Below are 16,590 nucleotides of genomic sequence, written 5' to 3'. Positions count from 1 at the left end.
CAAACTGAGGGTTGATAGGGGGTGGGAGGGAGGGGAAAGTGGGTGATGGGCATTGAGGAGGGCACCTGTTGGGATGAGCACTGGGTGTTGTATGGAAACCAATTTGACAATAAATTACATATAAAAAAAATTAAAAAAAAAAAAAAAGAAAAGTATGTGTATATACTTATATACAAAGGCTACAATGAATTCATTAATGTATGATCACATTACTCTTTGGTGATGACATTGGTAGTTGTTTTCCTATAGTTTATGCTCATGTGTATAGTGCCAAATTACACATATAACTCACTTCAGTGAACAGAAATGAAGTGAGGATCATGAACAACAATAAGCCAATCACCTGGTTTGTGTCCATCTCTCTATTCACAAAAGTGTGGAGGTGATGATAGGTAGAACTACTGGTTTTCACATGAGAAGTTTTCTTTAATTCAATGTTCTGAAAAAGGAACGTAGACAATGGATTATTAGGTTAACAGTATTTTCAATTAAAGCTGAACCCAATAAAAAAAGGTAATTTTGTATCTAACCAGTTATTCTTATTCATTTTTCTTACATGAGAATCATTCACTGTATTTCTATTAATGGGGAATATAGGTTGAGAAACTAGAGTGTACTTAGGCAAGAATACTAAATTGGTGATGCTGTGTAGTTTACTGCATCACATCAGAAGGTACATAATGGCAAGTTGCTCTCTTATTACGGATTCTAAGTTTGAGCACTTGGTTATGGTGGTGCACGCCCAGTGATGAGAAAGCTGTCCTTTTTCAAACAGAAGTAAGACAGTGAATAAACGTAGATGGATGATAGACACCTGTCTGGTGCCAAAGTATCACCTCCCAGATTACTTGATAACTGAACAGAGCAAAATATACCTTTTTAATAGAGATGTCTTGTATTCACCACCATAACCAAGTGAGACAAACAGAATATAAGAAACTAGTCTCCTCAGAAAGTCTGAAATACAAAAATTGAGTAGGGTTGAGTGAGAGAATGTTCTAGATTGAGAGAGACTAAGACAAAACACGCAGAAGCAATGGGTGAAGCCCGACTGGAATCCTATTTAAAAAAGAAAGAAGTTGTTTCTACAAACCAAGAGCACACCGTATACACTGTAAGCTAACTTGACAGTAGATTTTATACATATATAAATATAAATGTAAATATAAATACAAACATAAAAACGAAGTTGTAAAGTAAAACAATTTAGGGACAACTGGAGAATCTTAATTATGGACTATATACTAAATGGTATAAAAAATCAATATTAATTTCCTCAGTGTGATACTGTCATTGCATAAGAGAATGTCCTTATTCTTATAAGAAGCATAAAATATGCTACAATTTATATTCAAATGTATGCATTTATACACACAACTCTTTGAAATCTATACACACATATAGGTGTAAACAGCTATTCATTGTACTGTACTTGCCTTTTAACTTCTCTGTATTTTGAAAATTTTCATAATAAAAAGTTGGGGGGAAAAGTACAACTACACATTTGCATACAATCCCTATTTGCCAAATCACTTACACAGATAATGCTTTGTTTGCTTTTTGTAAGTATTTGACCCTGACTTGTTAGAACATCAGGAATTACAATAAAAGTAATCAAAAGGCATCATGGATAAAATACTGCTTGTGTTTTAAGGAGGTACTGAGGGAGACGGTACTTGAGGGAGTGAGCGAAATCCGAAATGCTCCCATTTGAATCTTTTGGATCAAATGTCACATGGCAGATGGCTCCACATAAAAGCAGGAAGGCTGACAAAATCAAAGCCTTAAGAGGCCAACATCTGGTACCTCTGCTGATCTTACCTACATAAGATATACTTGTATATGCAATGAAATTAGATAGGCCTGTATGTAATGGTTTTTTAATTTCTACTTTTTAGATAAAAATAACTATGTAGTTGTGATAATCATCCAAACAGCCATTTCAATAACTACAACAAACTATTGTAAAACAAAAGAACCAATACCTTTTAAAATTAATTTCTACTTTGTCTTTTCTAAAATAAGTTCCAAATCACAAAAGCACACATATTACTCCCACAGAGAAATAGGCATCTCTCATGCACTTTATGTAATCTCGTGTAAATTTATTAATTTATCTAAACCGAACTTCTTTACCTCTAAAAGGCTAACCATTTACAATGCCCAAATCTTGAATGTAAAAAGTTGACAGGGTAAATAATCCAGTTTTTTCCCCCCAACAAATAAAGGGCATTTTTAAAAAAGACCAAACCATTTATAGTTTTTTAAAAATCAAAAACATAGCTTTTGAAACAACTAAAAAAAAATACAGACAACTGCTGAAAACTGAATACAGACTGGGTATTAGATATCACGAATATTAGTACTGTGCTTAAAAAAAAAATTCCTTATACATCAGAGATATATACTAAAGAAGGGGTAAAAAAGTATCTAGGATTATTTTTAAATACTCTAGATGTGTGTTACCTGCAAATTTAAAAATTAACAAATGATATTTTGACCTGCATTGAATTCTAATAATAAAGAATTATTATAAGCCAGTTCTTCTCAACACTCAAAGTAATTCACCTCAAAAAGAGTTGGAGGTGGTGGTGGCAGACTTGTAATTTTGGCAGATCTCTCTTTTTCCACAAGTAATGCTTCCTTTCGAGCTGTTACATGCCTTGAAAAAAACAAGAGATGTCCTAAATTAATCTCCCAGGTAATATTATAGCACAACCTTTAAGGTCTAAAATATAAAAGGCAGAGGATCTCAAGAAATCCTCCAGTTGGATCCCACAGGCTCAATATGCCGTTTAATAAAAAGTCTCTACACAACGGACGTGTAAGAACATGTTTACAAGTAAAAGAGGTGTAGTGTAGCTAAAGACATAAAGCCCTATGCTGAAACTGACCCAACAAACTAATGCTTCTTAATTTACAATGATTTAGAGTAAAAAAACTAGAAATGTTGATAAAGGTGGGCCACTGTATAAAATGAGCACTGTTGACTAGTAAGAGGCTCCATCACTTTTAAAACATGCAAAAATACACATTAAATGATTTGTCAATAGTCTGAGTCTCTTTCCATGCTCTTAACTGCACTGATTTTTCTTTTTTTATATCGGAGGCAGACAGATTTGGGGGGACATTCATTCTGAACTAGCCATACATTCTTCCAGAAACTAAGGAATTGCTAAAGTCATACTAGAAGAGAAAGCTCATTTGTTAATTTGCTCACCTAGGCAAACCAAACCCCCACCGCATTATTTTTATTTCATTTTATTTTTAAGTAGACTTCACACCCAGCATGGAGCCCAACATGGGGCTTGAACTCACAACCCTGAGATCAAGACCTGAGCTAAGATCACAAGCTGGACGCTTAACCGACTCAGCCACTCAGGAGCCCCCCAAGACATTATTTTTAAACCAAGTTTAACAAATCAATTGATATACCACATGACTTATATTTAATATCTGTTTAAATAGTATCCGATGTATTCTCTACTTCTAGCCCTATCGGTTTCAGTGGAAAATACGGTAAAAATCATTATTATTTTACCAGGTTTTTTGTTTCATTAGTTCTTCTTTTTGATTTTTCTGTAATTTCAGAGCCTCTTTATGTCTCATTTCTGCTTTTCTTTTTCTTTCTGCTGCCCGCCGTGCCAGAGCATTCAAATCAGGTTCCTAAAAATATATATTACTTAAAATGTTATGTTAAACAAGATTAACATGCCAAACAAATAATATGGGTGGTTCTCCAGCCAGGGCAAAAATCACAAAGGTATTCAAATGACTGAGGTTTAGGAAACACTGCACTTAAAGCACAAAGTTAACGGTGGCATAAATAAAACTACAAAAATCAGATGTCACAATCCTAAGGCTATTACTAAAAACAGACTAATCTCAGGGATCAAGGACCACATATCATTGTCACATACTTCAAGGATGTTTATTTTCTTCACTAATTGTTTGATATCAAAGACCTTCCTTCTTTGGAACCAGGTTGGTTATTTTGTGTAACTGTATCTGGGACCACAATCTAGTATTTTCCAACCATAAATCACAATAAACAACACATGGCTTGGGAATAGTCTTAAATACTACGTTCTACTTTGTCTTTCTGAAAGTCATCAAAGAACTGTTACTGTTTGTGAATGAAATCCAAGTGTATACATATTCCACTATACATGTTCTAGAGGTATGAAGAATCATAAATGGGAAATCTGCATTCAGCCAAATGAAATCTGTCCAAAATGCTTGCAACAAACAACTTCTGATTCAGAAGGTTATTTTATTTACCCAGATAAATAAGTACTGCAAGAGAATACTTCCAATTTAAACATCATATGTTAAAGACAGATTTTACTTTCCTAATAAGTGATTCTTATTAGGAAATGCATCTAGCAGGATTATTAAATTATACTAATATATAAAAAATTGAGGCAGATCTGCTAGGGCAGCCCCACCATGGAGCACCCCAGGAACCCCAGCCTGCTCCAGTTCAGTCTTCGTGCCAGGGCGGCCCTGCAGTACAGCGCATCAGGCCTCTGGGCTATGACCACACCAGCTCCAGCTGGCCAGCAATAGCTGCTGGGCACACTCAGTCTACTCTGGGGACATTTCTACATAAGGCCACTCCCTCAAGACCAGGAGAGGGAATTGTTCCACCTAATTCCCAGAAACAAACACAGAAAGTCAGACAAAAGAAGGAGATGGAGAAATATGTTCTAAATAAAAGGAACAAGGCAAAACCACAGAAAGAAAAAAAAACAACTAAACAAAATGGAGACAGGCAATATAGCTGGTAAAGGGTTCAAAGTAATGGTGAGGAGGAAGCTCACCAAATTTAAGAGTACATGAATTCAGTGAGAACTTAAAAAAGAGATAGAAAATATAAAAAAGAACCAACCACAGGGCACCTGGGTGTCTCAGTTGGTGAAGATGATTTCGGTTCAGGTCATGATCTCACAGTTTGGGAGTTTAAGCCCTGTGCATGGCTCCTTGCTGACAGCGCAGAGCCTGATTAGGATTCTGTCTCTCCCTCTCTCTGCCCTTCTCCTGCACTCATATTCTCTCTCTAAAAATAAATAAATAAACTTAAAAAGAAAAAGAAAAATACACTAGAGGGAATCAACAGCAAATTAAAGGATGCAGAAGAATTAATCAGTTAGCTGGAAAAAAGGGTAGCGGAAAGCACCCAAGCTAAACAGCAAAAATAAAAATGAATAATAGTAAAAATAATGAGGATAGGTTAAGGGACCCAAGATACCTTCAAGCATAATAGCATTCACATTACAGGGGTCCCAGAGGAGAATAAAGGGGAACAGAAAAACACATTTGAACAAACAATAGCTGAAAGGGGCGCCTGGGTGGCGCAGTCGGTTAAGCGTCCGACTTCAGCCAGGTCACGATCTCGCGGTCTGTGAGTTCGAGCCCCGCGTCAGGCTCTGGGCTGATGGCTCGGAGCCTGGAGCCTGTTTCCGATTCTGTGTCTCCCTCTCTCTCTGCCCCTCCCCCCTTCATGCTCTGTCTCTCTCTGTCCAAAAAAAAAAAAAAAAAAAAAAAAAAAAAAAAAAAAAAAAAAAAAAAACAATAGCTGAAAACTTTCCTAACCTAGGGAGGTAAACAGACTTCCAGGTCCAGGAAGCACACAGAGGACCTAACAACATGAAACCAAGGAGGCTCACACCAAGATACACAATTAAAACATCAACAATTAAATTATCACCTTGAAACCAGCCTTACAAGAAATGTTAGAGAGATTTCTTTAAGTGGAAAAGAAAAAGGCATAACTAGAAGCAAGAAAACTATGAAAGGAAAAAATTCCACTGGTTGATCACTTATAAAGCTAGTATGAAGGTTACGGGGTAAACGTAATAAAATCAATTATATCTACAATAATTAGTTAAGGGACACATGAAATAAAACAATGTAAAATATTATACCACACATAAAATGTAAAAGGGGGAGTACAAATTTAGTGTTTTTAGAATGTCTGAACTTAAGCAACCATCAACTTAATATAGACTGCTATATATACAGAATACTATATATGAACCTCATAACTAAAACCCAAAAACCTATAATAGACACACAAAATAGAAACAAATCCAAGCATAACACTAAAGAAAGTCATCAAAACACAAAGAGAGCAAGAGAGGAAGAAAGGAACACAGGAAAAACTACAAAAAACAACCAGAAAATAACAAAACGGCAATAAGTACATACCTGTCAATGATTATTTTAAATGTAAATGAACTAAATGTTCCAATCAAAAAGACATGGGGTGCTGGGGCGCCTGGCTCAGTCAGTTGAGCATCTGACTTTGGCTCAGGTCATGACCTCAAAACTTACGGGTTGGAGCCCCTCTGTGATGACAGCTCAGAGCCTGGAGCCTGCTTCAGATGGTCTCCCTTTCTCTCTGCCCCTCCCCCGCTCACGCTCTCTCAAAATAAATAAACATAATAAAAAAAAAGACATGGGGTGAATGGATAAAAACTATGACCCATTTACATGCTGCCTACAAGAGACCCACTTCAGATCTAAAGACACATACAGACTGAAAGTTAAGCCTGGAAGAAGATAGTCTATACAAATGGAAGAAAAAAGGGAAAAAAAGCCAGGTAACAATACTTTTATCAGACAAACAGACTTTAAAACAAAGACTATACCAAGAAACAAAGAAAGGCATTACATAATGAAAAGAGGCTATAACAACTGTAAATATATATGCACCCAACATAGGAACATCTAAATATATAAAGTAAATATTAACAGCCACTTACATACACAGATCATCCAGACAGATGGACTTAAAATATAGAGAGAAAACATTCTATCTAAAAAAAACAAAAAACAAAAAACAAAAAACAACAATGCAGAATACACATTCTTTTCAAGTTCATATGGAACATCCACCAGGATAGATTACATGTTAGGCCACAAAACATGTCTCATTAAATTTAAGAAGTGAAATCATATCAAGCACCTTTCTGACCACAACAGTATGGAACTAGAAATCAATTACAAGAAAAAAACTGGGGGTAAGAAAAAAAAACAAAAAAAACCAACCACACTAAAGATAAACAACAGATGGGTCAATGAAAAAGTCAAAGAGGAAATAAAAAAATAGAGAAAAATGAAAATGGAAACACAAATTCTCTGAGATGCAGCAAAAGCAGTTCTAAGACGGAAGTTAAAAGCAATACAAGCCCCTCTCAAGAAACAAGAAAAATATCAAATAAATAACCAATCTTATACCTAAAGGAACTAAAAAACAAGAAGCAGCAAAGCCAAATGTTAGTAAAAATAAGGACATAGAGATCAGAGTGGAAATAAATGAAATAGAGATTTAAAAAAAAGATCAATGAAACTAAGCTGGTTCTTTGAAAAGATAAATAGAATTGAGAAACATTTAGCCAGACTCATCAAGAAAAAAGAAAGAGCATTTAAGTAAATAAAATCTGAAAGACAACTTACACCACAGAAAAACAAAGAATTAGAAAAGACTACTAACAAAATGAAAAATTATACACCAACAAAATGGACAACTTAGAAAAAATTGGATAAATTCCCAGAAACAATCTTCCAAGACTGAATCAGGAAGAAACAGAAAACATGAGCAGACTGATTACTAACATTAAAGTTGAATTAATAATAATAAAAAAAAACCTCCCCCAAAATAGAAGTCCAGGACTAGATGGCTTCTGGTGAATTTCTACCAAACATTTAAAAAAGAATTAATACTTACCATTCTCAAACTATTCCATAAAATAGAAGAGGGAGGAATGCTTCCAAATGCATTCTATAAGGCCAGCATAACCCTGTACCACAACCAGATAGAAGCTACAGGAAAAGAAAAATCATAGGCCAAAATCCCTCATCAACATAGATGCAAAAACTCAATTACTATAATACAGCACATTAACAAAATGAAGAATAAAGACCATATGATCAATTTCAACAGAGGTAGGAAAAGCATTTGACAAAATTCAACATCTATTCATGACAAAAACTCTCAACAAAATGGGTTCACAGGGAATATATCTCAACATAACAAAAGGTGATTTATGAGAAACCCACAACTAACATCATATTCCATGGTGAAAAGTTGAAAGCTCTTCCTCTAAGATCAGAAACAAGGATGGCTACTCTATTATTCAACACAGTACTGGAATTCCTAGCCACAGAAATCACACAAGAGATAAAAGGCATCCAAACCGGAAAGGAACAGGTAAACTGTCAGTATTTGCAGATGACGTGATTTTACATATAGAAAACCCTAAAGACTCCACCAAAAAACTATTAAAATAAATGAATTCAGTAAAGCTGCAGAATACACAATTAATGTACACAATTCTGTTGCATTTCTATACCTTAATAACAAAGTAGGACAAAAAGAAATTAGGAAAACAATCCCATTTACAATTATATCACAAAGAATAAAATACCCAGGAATAAATGTAACCAAGGCGTGAAGAGAATTATACTCTGAAAATTATAAAACACCAATGAAAGAAACTGAAGATGACACAAATAAATGGAAAGGTATACAATGTTCAAGAACTGGAAAAATTAATATTGTTAAAATGTCCAAACTACCCAAAGCAATCTACAGAGTCAACGCAATCCCTATCAAAATACCAACAATATTTTCCACAGAACTAGAACAAATAATTCTAAAATTTGTACAGAATCACAAAGACTCCAAATAGCCAAAGCAATCTTAAGAAAGAAGAAGAAACCTGGAGGCATCACACTTGCTGATTTCAAACTGTATTACAAAACTGTAGTAATCAATACAGTATGGTAGTGACACAAACACACACACACAGATCAATGGAACAGAATACAGAACACAGAAATAAACCCATGTTTATATGGTCAATTAATCTGTGACAAAGTAAACAAGAATATACAATGGAGAAAAGACAGTCTCTTCAAAAGTGTTGGAAATTGGACTGCCACATGCAAAAGATTAAAACGGGACCACTTTCTTGCACCAGATACAAAAATTACCCCAAATGGATTAAAGACCTAAATGTAAGACCTGAAACCATTAAATTCCTAAAAGAAAACATAAGTAGTAATCTCTTGGAAATCCGCCTCAGCGTTATTTTGCTGGATATGTTTCCTTAGGCAAGGAAAACAAAAGCAAAAATAAGCAACTGGACTACATCAAACTAAAAAGCTTTTTCACAGTGAAGGAAACCATCAAAAAACGAAAAGGTAATCTACTGAATGGGAGAAGATACCGATAAACGATATATCAGATAAGGCATTAATCTCAACTATATAAGGTACTCATACGACCTAAAACAACAAAAATCAAATAATCCAATTTAAAAATATGCAGAGGACTTAGACAGTTTTCCAAAGGAGACACATGGCTGGCCAACAGACACACGAAAAGATGCTCCACATCACTAATTAAAGAAATGCAAATCAAAAGCACAATGAGGTATCACCTCACACCTGTCAGAATGGCGAGTATCGAAAAGAAACAAAACAAGTGTTGGTGAGGATATAAGAGAAAAGAGAATCCTTGTGCACTGTTGGTGGAAATGCAAATTGGTGCAGTCACTGTGGAAACAGTATGGAGGTTCTTCAAAAAATTAAAAATAAAAAGTACCAGTAATTCTACTGCTGGGTATTTACCCAAAGAAAATGAAAACACCAATTTGAAAAGATATAAGTCCCCCTATGTTTACTGCAGATTTATTATAATAGCCAAGATACAGAAGTAGCCTAAGTGTCCACTGACAGATAAGTGGATAAAGAAACTATAGTGCACGTATATATACAATGGAATATCAGTCATAAAAAAAAAAAAAAAAATGAGATCTTGCCATTTCCAACAGCATGGAAAGCCTACGGGTAATGTGCTAAGCAAAATAATTCAGACAGAGAAAGACAAATACCTTATGATTTCACTTGTATGTGAAATCTAAAAAAACAAAACAAATGAACAAACAAAAAAATAAGAAACCGACTAATCAATATAGAGAACAAACTGGTGGTTGCCAGAGATGAGTGGGTGGGGGATGGGTGAAATAGGTGAAGGGGATTAAGAGGTACAAACTTGTCACTATAGAATAAGTCAGAGGAATGAAAAAATACATCATAGAGAATATAATCAACACTATCGCGATAACTCTGTACGGCGACAGACGGTAACTACCCTTAGCAGGGTAAGCACCGCATAAGGTAATTGTTGAACCACAATGTTGTACACTTGAAACTAATAAAATATTGTATGTCAACCACTTTAAATAAAGAAAAAAAAAAAGACTGTAGAAAACATAAGTTTAGGCTGCCCCAAATAAATTCTACACGTGCAAACATTTATACCAGACAACACTGAATAACTGTAACTTACTTCTAACCACTGCCACTACCAGACAGGCGGTCAGTAAGTGTTCACTTACATTTTCTTTGGCTTGTTGGTGTCCCTCTCCCATATTTCTTAAACTTGCCAAATACAGTTTTTCCAAGTTCTTTATTTTCTGAGTTTGTGATTCTTTCCATTCTGTCCTTAGTTCCTCTGCCAAACGGGCTAATTGCTGACTTCTCCTGTGTTTTATATCTTCTCTTATCTGAAAGGCGATATCCCTTTCTTGTTCTCGAACCTAAAGAATGCATATTTAACAGATGATATGAAAAGAGGCTTACTTCAAGTTTTCTGAAAAGCTACTTGGAAATAGGAACTTAAATGAATTCTCCTCAGGTATATCAATTTTCCCGAATATCCATATATTAGGTAAGGCCTATGGAAAGCAGAAAATCCAAGTGATGTAAGAAGTTAAACCCTCAAGACGACTTCTAAAGTCCTAACTCATTAGCTACTATCTTCTCCTCTCCAATCTAAGCACTAACAGGATTACCATGGTCATTTTAATAACCTATAAGAGGTTAAAAAGGTAAGGATGATCAACAAAATTTCTAGCCCAGGTGAATACAGATAGAGCTGATGAGAAGTCCATGTTTGTGGTACATCATCCCCAATTCTAGACAGAATGGCACCTACAACACGCTTCACAAGGACTTAAATATCTTACTCTGAGAAGACCTCTAGAAAAGGAAAATCTACAACTTCTTAATCAGTCTGTTGCAGCAGCTAATAATCTTTCCAGTAAGTCTTCAAAGCCATTCTAATCTTCCCACTCGAATCCTCATCAATAACACATAATTTAAAAAATGTTTAAAGAACGATTTTTAAATAATTATCAAGTAATAATCCCTAACCTCAAACTCTTCTTCATCTGTTTACTATTTCAGCCTATTTTCGAATTTTCCAAAACTAGTTAATACACAAGAACCAGGGCTCTTGTACAGCCAGAAAAGGGCTTTATTTTTTAAAATGTTTTTAATGTTTATTCATTTTTGAGAGAGAGATGGAGACAGAGCACAAGCAGGGGAGGGGCAGAGAAAAAGGGAGACACAGAATCCGAAGCAGGCTCCAGGCTCTGACCTGTCAACAGAGTCCAACATGGGGCTCAAACCCACAAACTGTGAGATCATGACCCGAGCCAAAATCAGATGCTCAATTGACTGAGCCACCCAGGTGCCCCAGAAAAGGGCTTTAAATGCAACATTTAGAACTCTCTACTATAAACCCACTAATAATTTGGGGAAGACAAAGAATTTGAAACATTGTTCTAAATGAATCTTACCTGCAGCAGTCTTAGTTTTCGTCTTCTTTCATAATCTTCCTTTAAAACGTAAGCTTCCTCATTAGGACTCAATCTCAGCTTGCCAGCATTCCCTACCTTTCTTTTCATTTCTGGGTACTTTAGAGATTCTGAATTTAAAAAAAGAAAAGAAAAAAAAATGTCTATTAAAATAGGGTAGCAAAGATTAGAACAATTTTTAAAATGTATTTAACAGTTCATATTTAAAGGACTATATACATATGAAAAAAAAATTTAGATAAACTAAGTCGATTTATATTTACAAGTAGCATTTACTTGGAAACGTTTTCCCCCCATTACAGCAGTGTGTTTATCTAGAGTATCTGGAACCTGACTTCTGATCAAGATTTACAGAGTTTCCCTAGCTTAAAAGTAAAAAAAGCACAAAGACTTATAAAAATGTGTTAGCATAAATGTTTTCACAATTACAATGTTACACTCGAGAACGCTGATAACTTGTTCATAACCAGCAAGACTGCTGTAATTGTAAAAGGCTCCTGCTCCCTAGATTCAACTCTCAGTCTGCTGTGTATAACTTGATCGCCAAGTGTCACTGTATCATATGGAATCACATCAACCTTCAACAATTCTTTAATAATTACTATGGTGTGATTTTTTTAAAAATCAACAACCATTTAAAAATTTTCTGAGAATAATTCTGTTGTTTGGATGAGTCAGGTGTTTAGGTTCTCAGATCTACTCTTCTAATGCCGTTGACCAGGTGTTGTCACTCTCCACCCTAGGTTATAACATGGATACTCAGAGCTTTCGGAAGTTAGCTTATGACCCACTTCTTCATGAGACTCTATCAATTTTTGCCTTACCCACCCACCACCCCATTCCTGACTTGCTCACCTATGATGAATATTACCTTTACACTCACATGGGGACCAATCTAATGTTGTCTTGGTATTTCCTTCCTCTAGTTTTTCATCTATTACAGTGTGCCCTTTCTAGCTAGATTCTTAACAACTGAAGGACGGAGGTTATCGTTTTATTTTAATATTCAAACTAATTTAACAAATAACTACCAGGCAGTATTGCACATGCTATGGATGGATACTGTCTTGGGCTAGGAGGATTTAAAGTTATCTAATAGGACTCTGAGTCCAAAAAGAAATAACGGCTTGCATTTGAAAATGTTTTCCAATGCATCCCATTTATCTGATATTCACAGGGCCTTGATAACAGTAGGTGAAGTGCTGTCTCCCTCATTTTTTTTTTTTTTGCAAGTGGGGGAGGGGCAGAGAGAGAGAGAGGGTGAGAGAATCCCAAGCAGGCTCTGTGATGTCAGCGCAGAGCCTGATGCAGGGGGTCTTGATCTCACAAGATCATGACCTGAGCTGAAATCAAGAGTCGGCAGCTTAAATGTTTGTTTATTTTTGAGAGAGAGGGAGAGAGAGAGAGACACAGAGTGCAAGTCAGGGAGGGGCAGAGAGAGAGGGAGACACAGAATCTGAAGCAGGCTTCAGGCTGAGTTGTCAGCACAGAGCCCGATGCGGGGTTCGAACTCATGAACCGTGAGATCATGACCTGAGCTGGAGTCAGAGGCGTAACCAACTGAGGCACCCTAAGAGTCGACTGCTTAAAGATGCTTAAACAACTAAGCCACCCAGGCAACCCTGTCTTCCTCATTTTACAAATGAAGAATCAAAAAGCCTTTTGGGTTAAAGGACTTGACCTAAGCGACAGGATCTGTTGGCAGATTCAAAGGAAGAATCTGGTTTCCTTATTCCATATGGCTCCTAACTTTCTGACATGCTAAAACATGTGGAATGAGGAAATTTTGGCTTAAACTAGTATTTTTTGTGAGTGGAGACTGATGAACAAGGAAGTACTAAACAAAGAAAAAATGAGCAAGATTAAATTCAGTCCTCACAATTTTTCTGAAGGTTTCTGAAAATTCATATACAAACCTGATAAATCTCACAAAGTATCAAGGAAAAAAAGACAAAAAAGAGAACACACTACAAAATTCCATTTATATGAAGCTCAAAAACAAGCAAGACCAATCTATGATTAGAGAGGTTAAAATACGGGTCATCTTTCTGTAGGTTAATGACTAGGATGGGACACAAAGGAGCCTGCAAGGGTGCTAGAAATGATCTGTATTTTGATCTGTATAATGATGACACAGGTGTATACATATGTAAAAATTCCTCACACGTTACATTTGGATGGTTATACTTCATTCTAAGTTAAACCTCAAAAGATGGGGGGGGTGACACTATTTTTTCAGATTGCTTTGAGTATTTCTCATCTTATTTGCTTCAGGAGCATAGGAAAACATAGGTTATTTTTACCTCCTTAGATGTGTTAGAGTGACTTTTCTCTTGCATATAATTTTCTTAATTTTTTAACTTATTTGTAGGTAATTTCAGACTTAGAATTCCCATATACTGTACTCTTTCCCCAGCTCCTCTAAGTGTCAATCACAGCACAACGACCAAAACCAAGAAATTAACATTCGCACAATCCTTTTAACTAATCTACAGACCTTATTCAAATTTTGTCGAGTACTCCACTAATGTCCCTTTTCTGAACCAGGACCCAATTCCAGGACAACCCATTGCTTTCAACAGTTGTATATCTCTGGATCCTCCAAGAAGCAGAGGACAAGACAGGATTAAACCCACAAAGATTTTGTTAGGAGATGCCTGTGTTTGGTAAAATGGGAGGGAGCCAGTAAAAGCTGGGAGCACTTCAGACAGACTTCCATGCAAATCCGACAATTAATGGAGAGAGAGAAATTTGGGCAGATGACCGCCATGCAGTCTAAAGAGACTGATTCAGTAGGACCTCTGAGGAGTTCTTAAGCGAAAGTCCCTGTGTCTCAGGAATAGGCCTGCCTTAATGTCCATGCCATGTTCAGTCACTGGCCAGAAGCAGCCATGCAAATGGATTCAGAATACGGGAGCTGAAGGTCGGTGAACTACATTTTCACCACTGCTGAAATCGTAATGCCTCCTTTGACTCCTCTAATCTGGAACAGTTTCTCAGTCTGTTTCTTTCTTTTCAACCTCTTGATTTTTTTTTTTTAAACTACTGGTCAGTTATTTTGTAGAACGTCCCTCGATATGGAGTCACTTAATCTTTCCTTGTAGTTGCACTGAGAGTATGCATTTTTGGCAAGAACACCGCAGAAGTGATGATGCGACCTTTCTCAGTGTATTAAATTGTGTTAACATGTCTTACTGCCAGCTGCTGATGTTAATTTTGATCACTTGGTTGGGTGGTGTCTACCAGGTCTCTCCACTTCTCCTTTGTTAAGTATCTGGTGGAGACACAGTTGAGGCTATATATGTAAGTATCATGTTCCTTACTATACGTTTGCTCCTGAGTAACCACTGATGGCTGTTTGAAACATTAACTGTGGCGTTTGCCAAAAAGCATTTTCTATTTCCATTCTTCCTCCTACACTTACCAATCGTAATCCTACTGTACGGAAGTTTCCCCTGCTTCTTCTCTTATTCATTAAGTCATTTATTCCTATCAATATGGATTTTTAAATTCTGCCTATTAATACCATCCAATAACAGAGATGATACTAATTTATCTTTTAAGAATTTGTCCCGATGATTAAATGGCACATACTGTAGTCACAAAATACTAGCCCTAGAAGATTTGCGTTCAAGACTCATCATGGCCATTTACCGCAAGAAGACACTGGCCAAGTCACTTACGTTACTTTGGTCTCGTTTTCTTAAACTATATCGGAAATCACAGCATCTACCCCAAAAGGTTGTTCTGATGATTACGTGACTTAATGAATATGAAACTGCCAATACTGTTTTAGTATTAAAGACTCAAACGTTCCCCCACTGTTTTAAAAGCTCAGCTTGCGGCCGGACTTACTACCTGAGAAATTAAAGGTGAGAGACACCAAAACAGAGCACGCTGTCTGCAAGAAACAATTCCAGGCAGCGCTCTTAAACGGGTACAGGGTTTCAGGCCAAGTCCGCGGTTGACACGCGGGAAGGGAGGGCAGGACGCACCGAAAAGCGTTTCGTTTACAGCAGCAACCGCGGAGGCCTTCCCGGCTGCCCTCGATTCGCAAGCCCAAGGACCTCGCGCGACAGCACCCCGGGAGGGGGCGCAAGGCCACACGCGCCTAAGGTCCGGGAGCAGCCTCTCGCAGCAAGCAGCGGGTCTGCGTCCGGACGCACCTCCAGTCCCCCCACTCCTTACCGCCGCCAGCCCGACCCCAGGCAGGGCCCGGGGCCTTCAAGGCATCCCCTTCCGGAGGAGCACACCTCGAGTTCCGGGGCTTAAGGAGTTCTGCACGGCCGGGCCGCGGGAAGCAGGCGCGTCCGTCACTCACCCGTGAACCAGAAACCCGGGGTCAGGAATCACAGCTCAGACAGAAAAGGCCCCGGCGCCAGGGGCCCACCAGCTTCCCAACAGCCGTTTGTGCGCCTGCGGGGCAGCCATCGCCGACCTCCCGTCACTTCCGTCATTCAAACAGCCCGCCAATGGCTGGGCCAAGCCGCGGGAATCGGCCTAGTCCCGCCTCCCCCGAGGACAGCCGGGACTGCCGCGCCGGAAAAGCCCGCGCACGCGCACGCGCCCGCGTCAAACCCTACGCTTTGGCCCATTATTTCTCATACCTGCCGCGGATTTGAAGTTTGCTGCCTTTCTCTCAATGCGCTCATGTTATAGATCAGGAGGCAGAGGTCCAGAAAGGGGAAAATATTTGCCCAGAGCGTTGAGGGTGACTTTAGTTTTAAGCCCTGTTATGAAGATGCCTTGGGATATATATCCTTTTGTGCACTGCCTACACAATTCATTCGGTACATTATGCCGCAGTGTCTCACAGCGTTCCTTCAAGGCCTCCAGTTTGTACAACACTGAACCGTATCATGACACTCTGTGCCTCCAAAGGTCCGATACATGTAGAACATGTTACAAATTTACTCAC

The 16,590-nt window shown here is 37.6% G+C and overlaps 1 protein-coding gene across 9 annotated transcripts in view; it reads right to left on the bottom strand.

The window, feature by feature from the left end:
- Positions 1 to 16,079, bottom strand: part of CEP295 (centrosomal protein 295) — a 55,616-nt gene extending 39,537 nt beyond the window's left edge. For 4 of the 9 annotated variants that reach the window (XM_049653524.1, XM_049653550.1, XM_049653541.1 and 1 more), the window contains exons 1-2: positions 876 to 973; positions 344 to 439 (exon numbers count right to left, since the gene is read on the bottom strand). In XM_049653524.1, coding sequence (XP_049509481.1) covers positions 344 to 358 — 15 coding nt within the window. In that variant the 5' untranslated portion in view covers positions 359 to 439; positions 876 to 973. Of the gene's footprint in view, positions 1 to 343; positions 440 to 875; positions 974 to 2,568; positions 2,663 to 3,541; positions 3,667 to 7,732; positions 7,828 to 10,409; positions 10,611 to 11,654; positions 11,783 to 15,667; positions 15,869 to 15,993 lie in introns of those variants that run through there. The other 5 variants (XM_049653492.1, XM_049653508.1, XM_049653501.1 and 2 more) reach the window with 4 other exon arrangements.
- Positions 16,080 to 16,590: the final 511 nt, after the last annotated feature.

This window comes from Panthera uncia, chromosome D1, assembly GCF_023721935.1.
Source record: "Panthera uncia isolate 11264 chromosome D1, Puncia_PCG_1.0, whole genome shotgun sequence".
In the NCBI taxonomy this organism is placed as follows: domain Eukaryota; kingdom Metazoa; phylum Chordata; class Mammalia; order Carnivora; family Felidae; genus Panthera; species Panthera uncia.
The sequence above is the reverse complement of the archived record's forward strand: the minus strand, read 5'-3'. Positions and strand labels throughout refer to the sequence as shown.